Here is a 21,974-nt window from a genome sequence, read left to right as displayed (position 1 = left end):
AAACTAGGTTGTGTTGGACCCTATTCCGAGAGTTCCGACCCACGTCCCAGTACACCGAGTCCGTACGTATCTGTTCTGAGCCTGACTCTGATTTGGACATATATTAGTTGGGTATGTTGGATCCGCTTTCATCCTGGTTCATAACCTCAACCGATTAGGATCCATATCCGTCACTCGAGGTATAATTTCTGGGCTCAGCGAATCTGGGCCAGTTTCAGCTCAAATACGTTTGAACCGTGTGGGACACGGTCTATTTTTACTTGTGCGACAGCCAATGTGCTTGGCTCAACAATCCATGTGCTGCATACCGGGTCGAGCTTCGCCCATCCGAGACGGTGATCCGGATTTGTTAATCATAAAACTTAAGTGTCCGAAGTCCTGATGGTCAATCTTTGCTAGATTATGGTATTGCTGTACTACCAATCCATAGGAATAAAGCCGTTATGTTTAATTATAATAACTAGATGGAGAGTATAATTTACTTTTATAACATAATCAATTAATTATATGTGAGGTGCCACTTTGCACTGTTGGTTCTTTTGTTTCAGAATGACCATAGTCAACAAGGCAATGGTTTTTGATGTATAGTCTTGTAGCATTGTTTCAGGAAGCGTTTGAATCCCAGTCAGCGCTCATCCACGGGACTCACCAAGCGCGGGCCGCACGCGTGTCCATGCACCCACGCAAATGTGGGACTTGCAAACGCTGATTTGGTGTGTCCCGTGGACGTGGAAACAGCATCCGCTGATGTTCCGTGCCCTCTCACGGAACAATGGCGGACGGATATGAACGGACAATAAAAAAATAAAAAAAGTTTTTTTTATGGTGCATGGACATGGCAGGACAACACATCCTGGAACGGACACATTGTCCTGTCCAGCACTGTCAGTCATGCTCTAGTTCCACGTTCTTGAAGCCGATCAAGGTCCAGATCTGTCAAGCAGTCCTGTCTAGTAACCGGATCTCACGGTTAATCCATATTCATGCTTCCTTCAAGGTTGATCCATATTCATGTGGAACATACATGCCTGCTTTCCATCCAAAAGTCCAAATAGAACTGATATGGTATACTCAGTTGCTGGTGACATGTCAAATAAGTTTGTTCCTTGGGAGATGTTATGGACATGCAAGCTGCTAGGGCTGTCAATGGATCGGGTTTGTTTTGGATACCGACAAGACGGAGAACCCAATTATCCAAGAATGGGCATAAAAAAATGATGATCCAAATGTTATTTGGGTCGACCCATACCTAACCCGAGTGACATGTGGGTTGGGTTTGGGCTAAGATTTGTGTTGTATATCCAACCTGACCCCACTGACCCAAGTGTCTAATTGTATATTTTTTGTTTAAGAAAATTATTATTCTAATATCCTGGCTAAATTATGTGGTTCAGATTTGACATTCCATTTTGTCCGCCTGGTACAACCTGAACTCAAGTGCTTGTTATATATTTGGGCAGGCTTGGGTCGAGTATTGGGTGCATAGTGACAAACGTTTTAAACGGAAATTTCTCATTTTTCAAAAACTCGCCAGAAATTGAAAATTTTTCATAAATCTTGCATTTTTTGGCAAAATCTCTGCAGTAAAAAAATTAATTAAAAAATATAAAATTTATTTTTCATAAGAAAATATTAATAAAAATTATTTAAAAATAAAATACATGTTTTCTTCATGATAAATAGCCGTTTAAAACACAAATATCGTGTTTAAATCAAGAATTTATGTTTTTTCATAAATCTCATGATATTTTGAAAATCTCATGAGAAATTGCCGTTTTAAACTTTCAGGCAATTTCTCGCGATATTATCGCAAGATTTTTCATAAATCTCGCGATATTTGTCACTATGATTGGGTGATGTTTGACCCTGTTGACAAAAATATACGTTGCTGCGATGACTTTTTTTTTCTATGACGAGGAACCCTCACAAAGAACTTTGTCACTTGATGGGATTGCCCCCATTGCGTGGTAAACATTGGGTGGGGTCATGGACACTCAAGCCCTCACGAAGACCACCAGTTAAAGGCATCCACAAACAGGGTGAAAGCAGTGATGGCAGTGGACTCGAAAATGGGGATGGAGGTGGAGATTAAGGTTAAAATCAAAACTTGTGCAAGAATGGAGGCAGGGATGGACTTATGCTTTCCCCCATCCCGCCTTGTCTCTGTCCCGATCTCCATATTGTCCCGCCCCGCCCCATCCCCAATTCTTCTTTAGGGATGACAATGAACCGAGGGAAAACGGAGCCTCACCCCATTTGGACCGGGGATGGAGGCGGGGATGGAGGTTAAAACTCAAACCTGTGTGGGGATGGAGGTCCAGATTTTGAGACAGGATGGGGGTGGAGACCTTGTCCCCCACCCCCGTTCCGGTCCACTGCCATCCCTAGGTGAAAGTAGTACCTGGGAGGAAGGTGTCAGCTAGGGGTGGCAATTTCTGACACGACCCGCCAACCCGCTTCTTAGGCGGTTCGGGTTCGGCTTAAACGGGTTCATGTCATAAACGGGTTGACCCGTCTAACCTGTTTATTAAATGGGTCGGGTTCGTGTTAGGGGTATGCCAACCTGCCAATCCATCTGACCCGTTTAATAAACGGGTTAGGCGGGCGGGTCAACTCGTTTACCCGAACCTGCCCGCCCGCCAACCCTTTTACCCATTTACCTTTGGGTCCTTTTTTCTTTTGAATACTTGATTAGGGATTTAGGGTTTCTCTCGGAGAACGAAGGCTAATCCAACGACGATCTTGCCTTCCTTGTGGGCACTCTTTGGCTTGATCGCCGACGGCGTTCACTCCGTCACCACCACCCTCATCTGACCACCACCACCGGTGGCGTCCTTTCCCTGGCCAAGATTGTCGCTAAAGCGCAACTCGAACTTGTTGGAAAATCTAGTGGTAGAGAGGTCAGAGGGTTTCACGACGATGGTGGTGGCGGCCTTCTTCTCCTCTTCACCATGACTCGGCTTCGTCTGCTTATAGGGGGAGAGCCATTTGGCTCGCATGTACTCGGGCTTCCGCCAGGGTGGGAAGTGGAGCCCCTTCCTCTTCAGCGACTGCTTGCGGCCTCGGAGATGATGGTGATGATTTGGTGGAGCCAATCGGCTTTCCCGACGAAGATGGATGGCAGGGACTGGAGCACTGCCCAGTAGTGGCTCGTCGACCCGTTTACCCATTTACCCGAACCTGACCCGACCTACCAACCCGTTTACCCGACCCCCACCCACCCGCCAACCTGCCCGCCAACCAGTTTACCCGCTTACCCGAAACCGACCCGACACCCCGTTTATTAAACGGGTTAACCGTGTCGTGTTGGGTTACCCATTTAATAAATGGGTCGGGTTCGTGTTTGCCGCAGCCAACCCGTTTAATAAACGGGTCGGGTTCGTGTTGAGGTATGCTGACCCGCCAACCCGATCCGATTGCCACTCCTAGTGTCAGCACCTTCTCCCCAAGCCCAATTTGGATGCTGCTTAGTAAGAGCCATTATTTTACATATACAACCATAAGTGATCTAATCGGGTTGTTATCGCATCAAGATGGAAATGAGGGTTGAAGTCCTAAAAAATCCACCTCATGTAAAAGATAAAAGGATTAGTCTCATCTCCAATGTGCCTCCACCTGACACCCCAAAATATGGAATGCTTAGTGGGGGGGAAATATTGGCTACCCTCAACTGGACTGTACCTTCTAGTAGAAACACTTTACTCCATCGTAGTCCCTTAGTTTTTTTTGTGGATCAAGCCCCTGGAGATATGATTTGTATGGTTGGTTTAGTGAAAAATATGTATGTTTTAGATTGTCTGATTGCATTGTATAAGCAGATTCTTTAAGGATTTCAAAATTCAAGGGTCCACAATGTGTCAAAATTTCGTTGACAGAGAAAATCATGTTTTTATGTGAAAATCATTGGATAAAAAGTGCTTTCTTCAGTGCATATGTGGGGCCAAATGATCAAACAAAACTTGATTGTATTAGTTTTAGCTAGAGAGTATGGTACTCTAGAGTGTTAATTTTTATAAAAAAAAATTATATAATAAAACACATTTAAAAATAAAAATCTCACAATAAATGTCTGCTAAAATGGTAAATATCACGATATTTGTCACGGATTGAAAATCTCGAGAGAAATTGCCATTTTAAACTTTCAGGCAATTTCTTACGATATTTGTTACATAGCCTGAAACTCCAAATCAGAGACCTCTGGCTGCGCTGGCTCTGCCTGCCGTATTTAAGACCGCTAAGGGGTAAACTCCGTGGGCTTGCCCCTTGCTGTGATCACATCGATAAGTTGGAGTATTGAATCCCTAACTAAGGTTGGATAGTACCAATAAGGGTGTGTTTGGATATGCAACATGGAGAGGAATTCATTTTGTGTTTGGACAGTACCATTAAGGTTGCGCTCTGGTTTTTCTTCAACATGGAAACACTTGTCAGGATTTAAAACTTGGTTAACAAAATTATAAAGATATAACACAGCGAGGGTCGCCCGCATGGCCAGCGGGGTGGCTGTGAGGGTGCTGAGATGAAGGCACTGGATCAAACCCCACTGCCGCACGAGTGTGCCCATAGCTTTTAGAGGAGGGCCAAGTAAGGCAGGGTGGCCGTGATGCCCCACCCGGCATTTTTCTTGGTTCCTCATTATAAAAAAATTCATAAAAATATAAAAATACAAGTAGACAAACTAAATGCCTTGTAAATTTGCTAATTTGCTATAAAACTTTGACATCCTGAAAAAAGTGTTTTTTTTTTAAACATTTATCATAACTTTATAGCGATTTTATTTTTTGTAAATTTCTCACAATTAAATAATGAAAATAACTTTACTGTTTGATTGGCTGGAATAAGTGATCCGGAATATAGATTTTTTTTTCTCCCATATACAAAACTATTTGAACGAGGATGCAATTCTGCCAAAAACAAATTATGATAATTGCAGGGGGCAATTACAAAACTTGCAATGCCAATTCTAGTCAGTTCACAACCAAACACGACCGTTATTTTCATTAAAGAGGCGTACTTTTTTCTTTTTTTGATAGTTCAAGGAAAAACCAGCCAAATCGTTCGGTCTCGGACAAAAAAATAATACAAAATATTATGTGTCAACCATAACGTGACACATGTTAAAACCATTAAAATATTATTAAAATAATAATAAAATCTTGTTTTTAGTATTTATTTTAAAACTAGCCGATTCAAGGTGACGCCTATCGAAAGTCGATACAGGCTGATACACACCGATACTGATAACATTGGGTAAAACCCTTGAGCTACCCGTATCCATCAGGGTGTACACCCAGCTTCGACCTTTACGCAAGGGATGCCATCCATGGGTTTCAAACTTGTGATGTCCCGTTAACTTGGTGACATTCACAAGTAACCCCTACCAAATGAGCGGAGCCCTTGTGAGTGATTAAGGAGGCTTAATTTTAATTAGTCTGTTACTGAATATTGAGACGATAGAAAGGAGAAAAGGAAAAACGAAAAAAGAAAAAGAAAAGAGAAAGGGAAAAAGTAAAACGACGATAAAAGTCTTTCATGGGAGAAAGTTTTATGGGAATCCAATGTTGCTATTGTCTGTGGGCCCTATCTGGAGATTAAACTGTGGGTCCCATGATAGTGTGTGTGTGTGTGTGGGGGGGGGGGGGGCAGGGTCTTTTATAAAAGTTTTACATGAGCGCGTTGCTCACGTATTCCCTCCTCTTCCAAATTCTCCGGCCATCTTTGGTCAATTTGATAAAAGTTGATGCCCTTTCTGGTCGTCCTTTTATCACTGGGCTGTCGGCATAACTTTCCAACCCGAAACTTACTAGGATAAGAGTCACACTCATATCCGTTCAATGAGCTCAGAATAGGAACTTAGGGATGCAAACGGGTTGGATCCGGAATAGCTAAATACATGCAAGAGCTGGATCCGGTTGGATCTGGAACAGCCAAAAATTGCAAAGCTTTCATCCGGGATCTGACCCATTTGCATCCCTAATGGAACTGCACTCATTTAGGGGTCACAACGGGCCGGACTCTGATCCAACATTTTTTTTAGTTTAACCAAAACCCAAATTCATGGGGGTCCAAGCATAATCATATTTTGTTCTCAATATTTTCTCAGCAAAGGAATTTTTTTTCTTGGGGGAAATTTAAAATGTTTTAATGCAAAAAGTATAGGAAGAATGGTAGGAACAATATGCAAAAAATACTAAATATTTTTTTTAGAAATCACCAATAGCAATAAATTTGTGATAACATAATAATATATTGGAAATAAGGGAGATTTTGAAAATCTTATTATATTATCAAGATTTCCACATTCTGTGAAAAATCTTGCAAGAACATCTAAAACAGTTTGTAAGATCTCGGCCATATTTGTAACATTCGTTCGAAACACCCTAGGCTTATTGGTGTACATTCTGGGATGATCCGATGGGTTCTCGGGTACCCAATACAGGATGGGTCGAGCGTGGCCCGAAACCCAATAAGCTCAGTCCAGAAAAGTTACCACTCGGGTGGTCCAGACTTACCAGGCAGGGCTGGGTCAAACCAAACAATCCACATTCTTGGTGCACAATAGTAGTACGGAATCTAATGCCTATTGGATAATACCAAATCAACGGCCCAGATGGAGAAGATAGATTGCCAGGGAACCTAGGCATTCACTACTTTAGATTTTTATTTTTATTTTTAAATTACTACAATTTCATACAAAAGAGGGTCTTTTTTGTAGTATGTACACGAGAACCTGAAATAAAAAACAAAATCAAAAAGTGATTTTCAAATTGCCACCAAAATTTTAGTCTTAATTAATACATCCAGCAACAATCTATGTTTTTTCGAATATCTCCAAACTTTTGATTTTGAGTTTAGCAAATAACTTAAAAGAGCAAACTCGCATAAAGCTTATCCGTCAATAATCAAATTATCCACGCAAAAACTACTAAGGAACACTTTAGCTCCAAACTTTCAAATCATTTTTATTTTTCTTTCATTTCCAAAAAATAAATTTTGATGGAGACCTCTAGAAAACAAGCAAAATTTTATTGTGCATTAAGTTAGAAAAATAAATGAGAAATATAAAAAAGTTAGAAAAATAAATTTAGATTGAGCTTAAGGAAAATTTTGTACTACAGAGATGACATTGTGATTCTAATTAAATAGCACAGCGTCAAGAAAGGCAACACTAATTCACGGGAGGTAGAGAAATGGGGTGTTTGTTTAACATTGGATTTTTTTTTTATATTTTTTGAAGGATACAGTGGAAAAAGTTTGTGGGAGTCTTTTTAAAAACAGTAAAAAAACTATTTGGACTTGTGGGTGGTTTGAAAATTACCCATAAAAAAGTGCAGAGAGAGAGAGAGAGAGAGAGAGAGAGAGAGAGAGAGAGAGAATGATCTCTGCTTTTTAGTGTGAAAGCAGAGAGCTCTCAAATGGCGATTCCGAGATGCCCCAACAAACAAATCCCTTTCTGAAGCACCACTCAACCCCTTCATCCCCCACACAAAAGGAAAAAAGAAGACCCTCATCTTCTTCTTCACCCTTTCTTTCTCTTTGTTTCATGCAGACCCTTGGTCTGTAGAATCTTAGATTTCCTTCTTCTTTTGTTTCTTTCTCTCTGTTTTTTCTTCTGTTGTATCCGTACAACCAATGGCTACCTCTAGAGGGAAGACAGCCACTCCCCCACCCATCATCGGAAAGGCAGGGAGGTACACCATCTTCATAACGCCGCCCAGGGCGCCGGAGAAGACGCCGGTGGTGAAGATGCCTCCGGTGGTGAAGATGCCGCCGGCGGTGCAGCCTCCTCCCCGGCAGTTCGAGAAGGCCCCGTCGGATCCTTCGCCGTCCTCGGCGTTCAGATTCTTCTGGAACGCCGTTGCGAAGGTTCAGAAGGGTAAGGCGTCTCGCCTTCTTCTCGTCTCTGTCTCTTTTCTTTTGGCTCTGTGATAATTGGGTTTTTTTGTTGTTGTTTGTTTTGGTTTGGTGAAGTTCATTCGTGCGTGGACGAGTGTCTGGCGGATTGGTTCGGGCTGAACCAGTCCAAGTACCAGTGGGCTCTCAATGAGTACTACGAGAGTAAGGGATTGGTAAGATTGCTTCCTTATCAACTTCCCTTCCATTTTAAAGTTTTTCTTCTTCTTTTTGGTGCGTCTGTGTTTTTCAAATTGTTTCGATCCTTTCGAGGTGGAAATCGTTTAATTGGAGCTTTTTGTGGTCGTGGATCTGGTGGTGTTTTCCTATGGTTCATGTTGTAATTTGAGAAGTGGTGGTTTTGATTTGCAATGTATATTGATCTTTTCATGAGTTGCTGCCATTTTAATTGTTTTTTGGCCCTGTGTAAGATTGATAGATCTGTGTGTATACTTAATTTGAAAATTGGTGGTTGTTTTTGCTTTTTGCGAAATATCACGTTTATTCGTTGGTTTTTGGTGGTATGTATATTTGGTGAATCTATTTTCTTGATTTTCATTGATACAATTGCTTTGTTTGTGTGGCCTTTCTCATGGGAATTTCATGTTTCTTGACCTGTGACTTTATAGATTGTGGCGGAACCAGCTGGAATTAGGGTGAAATTTGACCAAGTTCACTAAATTTGGATTGTTGAAGATCATTGAACATAGGCACATTTCATGTGGTGCACGGATATTCCCCCTTGATGTTGTAGATTATGAGCTCACATGACCACTTAGCCTCTGTTTGAGATCCTTGCATTGAGATGGAAACACCATTTCCTTGTGTTGCCAAAATGTGGTGTTGAGGATGGAATTGCCAAAAACATCCTCTTGTGAATGATGTTGAAATGTGGTGTTGGGGCTGTCAATTCCATTCCCAATGCAAGGTTTTTGTGACACCACTGCTCCCAAACATCAGAGAGCATGAGAGCACTGGGGGGAACCGCAAGCACTTCAGATTCAAGCCCCCCATACAGAGCCTTAATGAATTTGGGAACATTTCATGTGATGCATGGTCATTTTCTGAATGTTGAAGAAAGCAGGTTCTTATAAGCAATGAGTAGGGAATCTAGGGATATATCATGTTTGGCCAAATGTGTCATTTAAGTTCTTCCTGTTTTTTTTTCTTATTTCTTGAAGAAAAAAGCTATGCTAATTTTGATTCTGCAATTCAGCATATAAAAATACTTGTCATTGAAGTATTAATGTTAAAACTTTTTTTACTAGATTGATCAATTGAAAAGATCTTGATAGATGGGAAAATCACAAGAGTAACTGATGAAAAGATAATTCTTAAAAGTAAGATTCCCAGGGTATAATGACAGTATTGTATTCATCAAGAAGATGATTGGGAGGGAAGGGGGTGGGCATGGAGAAGGGATTTGTGTTTCTTTTCCCTCTTGTAATTCTTCTTGCGCTCATTTTGATAACTTACTATGGCTTACATAGTCGAAGGTATTGACATAGATTTTCTGGTGGTCCAGTGATGAATGGACTACGAAATGGTGTGGAGCAGGTAGCTACCAATTAGGCTTTAGATTTACCTGCTGCTTGGGCCAGAAATGTTTGATATTGGGTTTGTAAACTGTGAATATTGACATCTTAGTGGATCTAACTTTGGTTTACTTATTTATTGTTTTATATATTATGAAGGTAAACTTCTATTTAAACAAAATGTTTCTAAAGTAATGGACAACAAGGTATTATTGACATCAGACTCGAGAACAAAAGGAAGTGAATGAACAAATGTGTGCCTGGTAAGAGAGTTCTGTCTCTTTTGTTATTTCTAGTTCATGTAATGTTGTTGATAAATGGCTCCAAAAACCATTTTATTTACAAATTTTCAGATATAATACGAAAAGAGGAATAAAAACTTGTGAAGCCAGACACTGTTGTCAACATCTTTTCACTCTTTGGTAGGAAGCCCCAAGTTGGGGACGCTTTAGACCAAGCCAGTAGGTCATGGGTCGTTAGGTCACAGGTTTCAGATGCCAAAAACGTGGATGACACTGAAAGTGACGAAGTGGAAGAGGTCGGATGTGCATATATTAGACTTGTTAGTCATGGATAGAGTTTCTTCAGTTGAAGTATGAAGGCTTAGTGTGCCAAAAGGATGGGCTAATGGTAGCATTCAATATTCAATGACCTCTGTTTCTGTTTAACTTGTTTACTCTTGATGGCATGTAAATAAGGCGCCTTTAGGATGAAGTTACATTGTGTATCTTCAGACTTCAAAACTGTGGTTGCAATATTGGGCAAATTTGTATGGACTATGAAGATTTGTACTTGTCGCTTTGTATGAATTACAGGCTGTGAAACTGATAGATTCTAATCCATAAGAACTGCTTGGGGAAAATTGAAACAAACTTTTAGCAGTTTTAGCTTGCCAGTTGTTGAGATTATGCTTAAAAATGCTTTTTTGTTGTTGTTTCATTATCCATACAGCCACGTAATCTTCCCTGAAGTGTTGAATTAATTCTGTGCAGGACAAAGATGGCCTTAAACCCAAAGATCTAACAGGCAAGGGGCAAGGTGTGTAACAATTATGTTAGCCTTTAAGTTCATTTTTGTGGTTAAATTTTACGTGAATAACTTGTTATGTTTGTGGGAAATTGTTGATGATATCATAGTTTCAGATCATGGGAACGCAGTGGGTTTGCAAAAGGATGGCCAGATTGGTTGCTGAATTATTTTTGAAGATCTGTCATGAATTCGGAGATGATATAATTTAAAAATCCATGTAAGATTGTGGATGCTTCTGCCTCGCCTTTCCTCTTCGGTGGCTGATGTTGTCATCCTCTAAATGTAAAAATCTTAGTTCTGAACACCTCCCCGTCTCTGTTTTAGCTTCTCAATTTCTACTGGAGGACTAGCTATAATTGTTAAAATGAAAAAGGTTGTTGGTATCAGATCAAAACGTGTTAACATATATATATATAGAGTGATGAAAACATGTTATGTGGGTTTTTCTGAGCTTTTTTTAAAAATAATTTTGACCTACAGAAGTGATTTTCGTGCTTGATTTTAGGGATCAGCTGGTGGAGTGCTTGATTCGAACAAGTGGGTAGTCGAAAGATTAAAACTTCTGTTGGGCCTTAAAAAAAAGTAGGTGTATAAAATGGCTGCACCTGCTTTTTGGTAGTGTTTTCGTAGACATTGGCATGATGGGCGTGGTTGGGTGGGCGGGCACAAGCCAAGGTGCTGGTTTGTCTGGGTATAAGTTTCTCTGTGGCTGGTTGTTGGACTTCGTCTTCTTTCGTATCCTTGATCTTTGTGTTCAATCTCAAGGGTGATGCATGATAAGACTCCTACCTACCCATATATGCAGAGAGGGCACCTCACAGTGTCTTAGGAGCTGAGCGTCACACCTTGGGAACTGTGAGAGTGCGACTTGCACACATCTCCATGAACTGAGATGTTCAACGGGTGTTAAACATAGCAGATGAATTCATTATATACAAGTGAAAAGAGAAGGTGCAATATGATTGCACAAATATTTGTGCATTAAGCACCTGATCACCCTCCATCTTGAGGACAAGTCTGTTAGGATGCTTAATGCACAAATTTTGTGCCATGTGACTGCACCCGATCCTGACTCAAAAATGGATGGGTTTCATCTTATGTCCATCCTCCTTGTTCAGCTGAAGCATTGGATGTCTAGGATCAGTCCATATCTATTGATTGGACGGCTAGAATTGTTTGTATGATGGAAGTCCTATGTCAGATGATAGGATCCATGCTCATATACGATGACCTAACTGGCATGGAAAAAAAATGAGCAGCTCATTGTTTGGCTTATAAAAACTGGGCTTGGCTCAGAAATTAAAGCTTGGCAAGAGGAGCTATGAGCCAACTTGTTTAGGTGTCTGAACCGAGTACGAACGAATAGGGGAAACTTGGTTTAGCTCGTCTTGTATAAGCTTGTTTTAAATATTATATATATATTTTATGCATTTATTATATAGGTTTTATACATATTCTATATAATAAATATTGTACATATAATTATATATTATCAAATTTTATAAAACACTTAAATTTTTTTTTCTTCTTTTTTTAGAAAATGAGTCGGCTTGTGATCGGCTCTTAGAGCTTAGCTCATAATGAGTTCGAGCTTGACTTGGCTTGTGATGAGCTCATGAGCTGAGCTTGAGCAAGGGTTAAGTTCCAACACAAGTTGACGTGCACTAGCTAACATGTAAGAAGCGATACCATTGGGATTTGAACTTGCAACGTCCCAACATATGGTGACGTGCACTAGCTAACATGTAAGAAGGGCAATCATGTATTTTACTGAAAAAGTGTAAAATAGAAATTTCAGTACACTTTAAGACACTTTTCACCGTCCTGTGTAGGTTAATTTAAGGTCCGTATTTTAACCATGGTCAGGAAATAGGGGACTGTATAAAAAATTTCAGAAAAGGTGGTACCTATCATGAAATTTCAGGTAAAAAGGAAAGGCTGCATGAGGATTACGTTTTTTTTTCTTTTCTTTTCTGATGAAAAACCCTCGCCTAAGCAAAGGAAAACCTGGGGTGGGAGTAGGGCTGGTAAACTAGCCGAACTAACTCAACAAGGGCTGTTCGGGCTTGGCTCGTTTACAGCCATATAATTTTCAGACTCAGCTCATATGACTCGTGCGAGGCGAGGCGAGGCGAGCTCAGCTCGTATAGGCCCAAGCCAAATGAGCCGAGTCCGAGCTGGCTCGCCCAAATAAAAAGGAATTCCCGACCTGTTACATGCAAGAACGCCCAACACCAAGTTGAGCTAACTTGCTTTTTTGATGTTTATAATGCAATAGATTCTACATAAGCTATCTAAACAAGCTTATATGAGCTGAGCCGAGATGAACACCCCTTTGTTCGTGCTGGATTTGGCTATGTATAACGAGCAAGCTCGTGTTTAGCTCGCCATCCAAATGAACCAAACATGAACAAGCAGAACCGAGCTGAACCATGAGTTGCTTGGTTTTTTTACCAGCCCTAGGTGGGGAGCCCACGATCACCATGCCTTATGAGACCTACCTCTGAAAGCTACAGACACACTGGTGCACCAGTGGGGTTTGATCCGGTGCCTTCATTTCATCCCCCCATGCATCAATGAGGTTTCGAACGATGATCTACCACGTGTATGCAATAAAATTTGGATTTGATCGGGTCAAACCCATGGGTTCTTATGAAGATTTAGTCATGTGAGCAAAACATAGATATTGGATTATATATTAGGACCTGATCAGCCCCGATTACGGACAAGATTTGAATGAAAAACGGGACTTACTCTGGTATAGGTGCCGGCCCAAGTTTAGTTGTTCATGTTCAAATTAGTGCGAAGGTTTGGCGTAGATTTGGTGGGTCTGGATTCTAAATATATTTTGGGCCCAAATTTTATGGCGGGTTTATGAACCCAAGATTGAAATACCATTCAAAAGAAAATTTCTTTTCACATGAACCACATAAATGTTCATAAGTTCAGAATCATTTTCTTTCTCTGTTTTGACCGAGACTTCAACCAGTTGTTTGATTCAAGGAACCAAATCCAGGCTTTATTATGGACCTTAAAGTCGATGCAGTTCCAGATCTGGAACTCCAGTTCAACACCGTTTTTCCCATATGCCCAAATCCTAAATTGGGGCCCAACTTGTCTGCTTGTTGAGAACCACTACAAAGGGGACATTTGCAAACTTTTATGGTTTGAACTTCACAGACTTGCTCTGGTGTTTAAGATTTGAAATTGGGCATTCTTGTGGTTTGTTGAAAATATCCAAACCCAATTAACTCCCACTTTCTGGATCTGCCTCGATGCAATCTGTATATCCAAACATATTCAATAGCCAAAGATGCAACTTTCCCAAGTATATGGAAGTAGAAAAAATGGTGAGCATAAATAAATATATCCTGCGTTTGTAGTCCAACGGTTAGGATAATTGCCTTCCAAGCAATAGACCCGGGTTCGACTCCCGGCAAACGCATTTTAAACATGTTGTATGTGAGGATTTTCTTTTTCTCGGATATTAGCCAAAAACTCTGTTCGAGGACGAACATTTAGAAAAATTTATATTTCAGAAAACACTTTTTTAGAAAATTAAAAACTTTAAACATGTTGCTCCTGGGATTTGAATCATGTAGAAAGCCTTGTATTCAGCAAGCATGTCATTGCAGAAAAGAAAATTGAAGAATGAAAAATAAAACTGGGTCACTGAGGTAAGCCCCAAAGGGGATGGGGCATAGGCCGCTAGGCAGGTAGTCTAGGTTCAAATCCCATGGGCGTTGTCCCTTACCCAAGTCGAAGCTTCGGGGCAAGGGATAAACGCACAAAATTTTATGCTGTCAAGACAGTGATCGTAAGTACGGCAAACAAACCCAGCAGGGCAAGGTCGATCTTGGGGACGCTCACGGTTTCTCCGTGTAAATATAAAAAAAAAGGTGAGGTAAGCACAATTGAAACACTACTTATTATGAAACAATAAGCACAATTAGAAAAAGCAATTCAGCATGCTGAACTTGAGTTACAACATGAAAAAAACTTTCTTAATTTACAAAAATGTTAGAAAACTGTGGAAAGATAATTTCAAAACCACAGGAAAGCATAACAACTATCAGACAAAATTTCCGGATTTTAATGGATTGGTGGGGGCCGCGCGAACGCGTACCCCCTCTAACACAAATTATGACGTCCACTCTCCCACTTGGGGAGATGGTAGGACAACTCTCCTCCCAAGTGCAATGGAGGCAGTTTCCCTAGGCCATCGGCCTTAGTGATCGCCGATATACCCCGTCCAGGTAAGTATGACTAACAAGGGAAACCTAAAAGCCTTTTATAACCTCTCTCAACGAAAGCTCTTTCTCATTTCTTCGATATGGGACTATTTTTCTCTTTCTTTCGTGTAAATCTCTCTTGCCACTTATATGTCAGCATGTATGGGTCCAAAACTATATAAAACAATAGCAGTAGCTTAGCTTTGATGGCCAGGGGCGCAGGCCCTTTTATTTGAACTTGCCATCTTGGTATTGGTGAATTCCAGACCAAGCAAACCCTACAATATGATCATTTCAAGCTTTTCGTTGGCTCATTTTTGCCTCGCATATTGTTTGATTAATTTATGCAATATTCTTTATTCCTCTATTAAAGCCCAATGCCAATCTATATGCCACTAGAAAATTGTTTGGGACATGGGTTCGGGTTTGTATGGGAAACATTATTGAATAGGATCTATTGTATGAGTTAGATTTAGATTTGGATAGAAAAGGATAAACGGTACCCATTTCGAGCTTCACATCTTGGCATCATCTGTCCGGCATCTTGGTGTTAACTGTGTAAAAGTACTGGGAGGCAGGAGTGCTTACTATATTACCTTGATTTGATCTGTAAAGTAGTGATTATATATAATTACTGAAATTGTGAGCTTAATCTTATGACATACCTTCAACTTGCAATGTGTGAGATCAGAATGAATATATATTTCACGGTGTTGAGACGAAGAACGATCCTCAATATATAATAATACAATGAATTAAAAAGAAATGGAAAGAAGAAATACAAAACGGAAGCTGTAAAATACAAAATGAGAACTGTAAAAATACAGTAAAGAGATGCAAAATGGAAGCTGTGGAATCTCAAGAAAAGGCAGGATATCACGAGATGAGTATCGTGATTGAGATCCAAGGATAGGCCTCAACGATATTAATCTTGGATATCAGTATGAGTTGCCCATTACCTTGTTTTACCAACAGGTACTGCCTTGGATGTCTTGTCCTTTCCAAATTGTGCGCTCTGATGAAAGAAGTGGTCCAGCTCCAGCAACCTCTACAACGGCTAGACCCAACGCTCAGAATTTTATTTTTAGCAACCATCTATTTCATCCTTTCATAAGTCCAAACTGAACTTATATAGATTCGACTTATTAAAAACCTTTCATTCCTCAACCTACGTGACCTGCCTCTTAAAAAACCTGTCTTCCCATTTTTAAATTACTCCATTGATGTTGTAAGTTGTCTGAGAGAATACAACACTATCTGCAAAAATCTGAATAAGAGTATAACGGGTCGAGGTTGCCATGGATGTAGGCTCATCAAAGCCGAACCACGTTAAAATTGTTTGAGTGGTGGTGTGTTTTCTCTCTTGTCTGATTTCTTACATGGTATCAAAGTGGAAGTAAATATCCTGAGACAAAGGAGAAGCTTTCTTCAATGGCGGACGGACAAAGCACAAACAATGACAGTATCCACTATGATGCAGAAAATAATGATTCAAGAACAGGTCAGTCCCAATCTTAGAATCAACAATATTTTGTTCAATGGATCAAATTATTTGGCTTGGTCTAAAGCCGCCACACTTTATTTAAGTGAAAAATCCAAACTTGGTTTTATAAATGGTCGAAAACCAAAACCGAGTAGAGATGATCCATCTTTCGAAGAATGAGAATCAAGCAACCATCTTGTGATGTCTTGGTTACTCAATTCCATGGAAGCAAAAATAGCCGAAGGGTTCTTGTTCTTAGACTTTGCTGAGGCTATATGGAAGGCAACAAAACAACTGTACAGTGAGCACTATAACACTGCCTGTATGTATCAACTTGCACAAGATATTTACGAACTTAAGAAAGGTGAATCATCAGTAAGCGAGTATCTTGGAAATTTGAAATCCAAATGGGACGAGTTAGATTCATACACCACACCTATAGTCGATCCTCAAGGCATCACAAAAATCAAAGAGCAAAACAAAATCTTTCAATTTCTATCCGGCTTGGGTGAAGGCTATGAGCAGTTATGTAGCCAGATTCTAATGAATTCTGAGTTGCTGAATCTTGACAATGTGTGTGCTTTTGTCATGAAGGAAGAGTCCCGTAGATGAATAATGAATCAAAGCAAGATGTCCTCTATCGAGTCAGACGAACAATCAACCTATATTGCTGATAGAAATGATTCAAGAATGAGCAAGAATCAAAATTACAAACAAAAAGGCAAATTATTAAAGTGTTCGCATTGTAAAAAATTTAGTTATGAACGTTATACATAATGGTTCATTCATGGCAAACTAGATCGGTTCAAGAAGGATTGGACCAAACAAATAAGGTAAGACTCAAGACTATGAGAAATCTAAACAGGCAAACATGTGTGCATCAAAGACAGCAATTGAAACTCAAACTAGCCTTAATACTCAAGCTACGATTCTTGAAAAAATTCAAGAACTACTTGAGAACGTGGGATGAGCAAGTGTAGCAATGACCTCTACATCAGATTTGAAATCTCCATCAGTTAATCTCGTGCCTTATTCAAAACAGGTTTGGGTGGTAGAATCGGGTGCTACCGACCACATGACCAATGATCTTACAATGCAATATGACTTTAAAATTTTTGAAGGGAGACCTATTACAAGTGCAAATGGGTCTCCCATAGCAGTCAAAGGGACAGACAAAACCAAGTTCTTTGATTTAAAACATGATAACAATAATTTTTATATACCCACCTTAACTTCTAATTTTATGTCGGTTGCAAAAATCACCAAGACTTATGATTGCAATGTAGTTTTCTCTTCTTCTAACGTGATTTTTCAGGATCGAACAACAGGAGGAAAGATTAGTGAAGGGCGACTTGTGAATGACTTATATTTATTTGAACAACCGAATAAGGCTTTGGTGGCCTCCAAAGATAATGACTCTTATCTTTGGCATAAATGGATGGGTCATCCATCCGATCGTGTCTTAAAAAAACTTATGCCTTGTTTATCTTTTGAATCCCTTATGTAAGACATGCTTGCAGATTGGCTAAATTTTCTAGAGTTTCTTTTCCATTATCTGAAAGTGTTACTTGTAAATCGTTTGAATTGATCCATTCCGATGTTTGAGGACCGACTCCTGAAACTTCATATTCTGGATATTGTTATTACATTACATTTACAGATGATTTTTTAAAACATACTTGGTTGTATCTCACAAAAAGCAAAGATGAGGTTTTTTTAATTTTTAAGAATTTCTTTAACATGGTTAAAAATCAGTTTAATTGTATGATTAAATCTATTCAAACCAATTATGGGTCTGAATAAAAAAATCATGTTTTTGAAAATTTTAATAAATATGTTGGGATTGATCATCAAAGCACATGTGTTGATACTCCACAACGAAATGGAGTAGTAGAAAGAAAAAATAGGCATTTACTCAAAGTTACTCGTTCTATCATGTTTCAAATGAATGTTCTTAAATCATATTGGAGTGATGCAGTGTCCACAGTCTGTTATCTCATAAATAGAACTCCTATTAAATTTTTGCATGAAAAATTGCCAATAGAAGTTCTCAAAGAAAAAAAGACTTCTTTAAAACATATCAGAACCTTTGGGTGTGTTGTATACACTTATAACTTTTCTCAACATAGGGACAAACTTGGTCCTAAAGCCATTAGGTGCTTATTTTTAGGATACTCCTTGTCAAAAAAGGGTTATAAATGTTATGATATAGAAAATTATATATCACTCGTGGTGTTAAGTTTGAAGAAAATAATTCTTATTTTTCTTGCTATACTGACCAGGATATTCTTCAGGGGGAGACACGATTAAGTAAGTCCGAATATGTTTTGCCTAACCTGGATGATTATGAACGTTTCTTTACCATTTCTGTATCTCATGAAAATAAAAAAGTCAATGAAACTGTCAACGAAACCATTGGCAATGACTTAGTTAGAGAAGAATCAAGTGAACCATCAATAGTAAGGAGATCAAAAAGAATTTCTCGTCAACCAACTCACCTAAAAGATTATGCCACATATAAGGTCATTCAATATCTTATTGAAAAACAAGTTTCCTATGACCGCCTTTCAAAAGGATACACAACCTTCTTGAGCAATATTTCATCTCATCAAGAGCCAATGACTTACCAAGAAGCCATCAATGATCTGAAATGGGCCAAGGCTATGGAAGAAGAACTCAATGCTCTATGCAACACCCCAACAAATTGGACGAAAAATTTTTGATAAATTTTTTTTAAGTAGCGGAAGTGACAAGTCCAATAGTCAGGGAATCATAGGGTAAAATAGAGTAGTACTAAAAAGCATTTCATTTATTAACTAAAGCATTAATGTTATTAATTATATCTCATAATTGAAACATAAATCTAACTAATCAGAGTCTAAACATGATCACTGAAAACTGAGATACTATGACTACTTTCATTGCGATGCCCACGATTGCTCCATTCATTCGCTTCCTGAAAAATATTATTGCAGAAGGGTCAAACTCCTTTTTCTGCGTAAGAAGCATTATATTTATATGTTGTGCTCAGTGTCTTGTGTACAAATATATGCAACATTTGCAGTTATTAAACTCATAAAATTTCATGCAACACAACTTGCTAAGAAGAAAATTTCTATTGAGACAGACATGCTTTCTACATTACTATGAAACAAGGAAAAAGTATCAGATACATGCTCATTCTTATAGTCATTGCTTGTTTCTACCATTTCTAAGATTCAATACAAGGATTACAATATTTACTCGAAAACTATTATAAGAACAAAGTAAAACTTTTATGTTTATCTTTCACTTACTCTGTGAGTATACACAGGCATTCGACATTGTATTGGACCGAGACCATACGGGGGTCTATTATTTAATAACCCATATGACTAGCCATACGGATATCTAAAGGGGACAGTCTGTGACTGAGAGAGAGCTCTTCAGTGGCTAGAACAAGAATTAGGATACATCCTGAAAACTTCTGCAAAAGACTTGGATCTACCATCTAAAACGCATTGGTAGTTCTGTGCGGTAACATACATCGTCTTTCAGATGTACCTAGAGCCCAGAGAATCTGGTAACATATACCGACTTTCAGGTATACTCAGAATCTCAAAAAATTTATATTTATGCATACATTTATCACTTTCATTTATGTTCTTGTGTGGGCCATCGCACCACGAGGGATTTCTAAAATCCTGAACCCGTACCTGAGTTCAAGCACATTGTATGTGTCTTACCACTTGGGTGTCATAAGCACCGCCAAGATGTGTAAAATTCTCAGAATTTGGCTCAACCCAGAGCCCACATTCAAACATTTATTTTCTTAGTTATGGCATACGCTTTCGTACCCATGAGCAGTGCCATATTCACGACAAGCTTTGTTTATCTTGTATATACACATATCTTTCTTTATATGTACTCAGATTGAAGTCACATGGACTTCACACACCACGTCGGGCTGCTCTAAGCACTCCCATGCCAAGTCTGTGTGGCAACCATCCCAAGTGACGCCATCAATGAGACACTCTAACCAATGCTAGTGCTCGTTGAGGAGTCCATCTGCCACTTATGTGAGCAGGCCCAACAAGTACTTATGAAAAGGGTTCTTCCTTTCCCGACCCTGCTTTTTGGTTGAGGTTGATCAACTAGGGATGCAAAATAATTAACCACGGTGTTATCATTGCAAAATTTTACTTTTGCAAGTCAAACTGACCTTTAAAAAAGAATTTGAAAATAACTCATCTTCGTTTTAAAATGCAGAATAATTCTGAAGAATAAGACTCGTCTGTCGGTACGAGGTTCAACCGTTCCTGGTGCCATAACCAGAGGTAATCAAACCAATGATCAATCTGGTGTTTTGCTTTGCTCAACTTGTCTAAATCGATGTTCTATTTTCTAAATGCACAAAGAATCAGACATGTGTTATGAAATTTTGAAAATGTAGATTGAAAACATGATGTATGCTTCAAAGATTTGGAAAATATCAGGAAAAGTGAAAACTTTGAAAATCATGAATTGCATTGAGAAATACTTTTGAAGAAAAGGAAGATCGATTTCTGAAGAAAAGGATATCAAATTCTGAAGAAACTTTGGAGATTTTTGAGAAAATCATTTTTTTTGAGTTTTAAACTCTTGAATTGATCAAAAGGATGGGTGTGTGGCTCTGTGAAAACTATTCATGATGCAGTCTAACCTAGATGATGTATGAATGCAGTTTGAGAGAGTATTTTCTAAAGAATTTGAGCAGAATCGTTTCTAAAAAAGGATTTTTTTGTGCCTTATAGAAATTAGATGAAATAATTTCTTTACATATCCCTGACTATGGCCACAAATACATATTGAATATATCTCATTTGATTCTAAAAGGGTAAATACTTAGAAAAGTTTGGAAAGTATGCTATGATTTCTGAAGATGCCTAAGAGTGTAGGCCGTTTGTGGCATACAAAAAGATGATAAATCTGGGTTTTGTTTGTATTCTGACTATGGGCACAAATACGAAACCCATTGAGTTTATCAACTCCTTAGAAGCTAGTGTACATGTCATTCTTGTAGACCATGGTGGATTTGAATATGCATGAATCATCATCCATCACACATTAACATATTATTAAAAAATAAATTATATGCAATGCAATCATATTCTAAGCAGGAAATTAAATTCTTATTGCAAATTTTTATAATTTACATCAATGATAAATTGAAATAAAAAAAAGAAAAATAAATAAAATATAGTATTGAATGTCTCTACAAAACTAGTAAACCTGTTAGTGAAGTTATGTCAGCTTTTCAGGATTTACCCAGCAATATCTAGAAATTGCTGGATTTATCCTGATATAAGCCTTTTTTCATACTTTCCTTAGATAAGCATAATAAAAGTTGATGAAAAATTGAATAAATAATATAAATAAATAACTTTGAAATTCGAAATTTTAGAAAAAATAGCCAAAATGACCCTGAAAACAAGACTATGGACTTGAAATTAGAGTTTTTAGAAAAGATTTTTGTAAAACTTTTGATTTAAAAATCAAACGAATTCAAATCAACACCAAATCGGGTATGAAGCACCCTAACATGATTATAAGCATGATCAAACCCTAAGAAAGTTAAAACTTTTGTAAAAAAATCAAAATATCATGAAAATGATACTTTTTGCAAGTGTTTTACTCGAATCGGGATTCCACGAGCACCCTACTTTTGTGATTTAAGTAAATAAACCATCAAATAAATTTTAAAATCTGTAAAAATTAATATGAATACTTCTAGTAACCATAAAATTAAAATAAAATCAAACAATAGAAATTTTGACATTATTT

General features: G+C 38.6%; 1 protein-coding gene and 2 non-coding genes across 4 annotated transcripts; 2 read left to right on the top strand and 1 right to left on the bottom strand.

The window, feature by feature from the left end:
* The first annotated feature begins 7,347 nt into the window (after positions 1–7,347).
* Positions 7,348–10,843, top strand: LOC149835604 (uncharacterized). Of its 2 annotated transcripts, none has more exons than XM_090010587.1 (4): positions 7,348–7,876; positions 7,972–8,069; positions 10,421–10,466; positions 10,565–10,843. In XM_090010587.1, exons 1-4 carry the CDS (start codon positions 7,633–7,635, stop codon positions 10,618–10,620), a joined length of 444 nt encoding a protein of 147 aa, XP_089866713.1. In that variant the 5' UTR covers positions 7,348–7,632; the 3' UTR covers positions 10,621–10,843. The 2 variants fall into 2 exon arrangements, with proteins under 2 accessions (XP_089866713.1, XP_089866715.1); XM_090010589.1 differs by having other exon boundaries at positions 7,356–7,876; positions 10,571–10,843.
* A 2,987-nt stretch (positions 10,844–13,830) lies between these two features.
* TRNAG-UCC (transfer RNA glycine (anticodon UCC)) lies at positions 13,831–13,902 on the top strand. Its single transcript has one exon. It is a non-coding gene; the product is annotated as a tRNA-Gly (tRNA).
* Positions 13,903–14,560: 658 nt separating this feature from the next.
* LOC149835602 (U1 spliceosomal RNA) lies at positions 14,561–14,721 on the bottom strand. The gene has a single exon (XR_016432939.1). It is a non-coding gene; the product is annotated as a U1 spliceosomal RNA (small nuclear RNA).
* Between the last annotated feature and the right edge of the window lie 7,253 nt (positions 14,722–21,974).

The sequence above is a fragment of the Nuphar pumila genome, chromosome 6 (genome assembly GCF_984573655.1).
Source record: "Nuphar pumila chromosome 6, dmNupPumi1.hap1.1, whole genome shotgun sequence".
NCBI classification, from domain to species: domain Eukaryota; kingdom Viridiplantae; phylum Streptophyta; class Magnoliopsida; order Nymphaeales; family Nymphaeaceae; genus Nuphar; species Nuphar pumila.
Note: the sequence above shows the minus strand (reverse complement) of the source record. Positions and strands in the feature narration are given on the sequence as shown.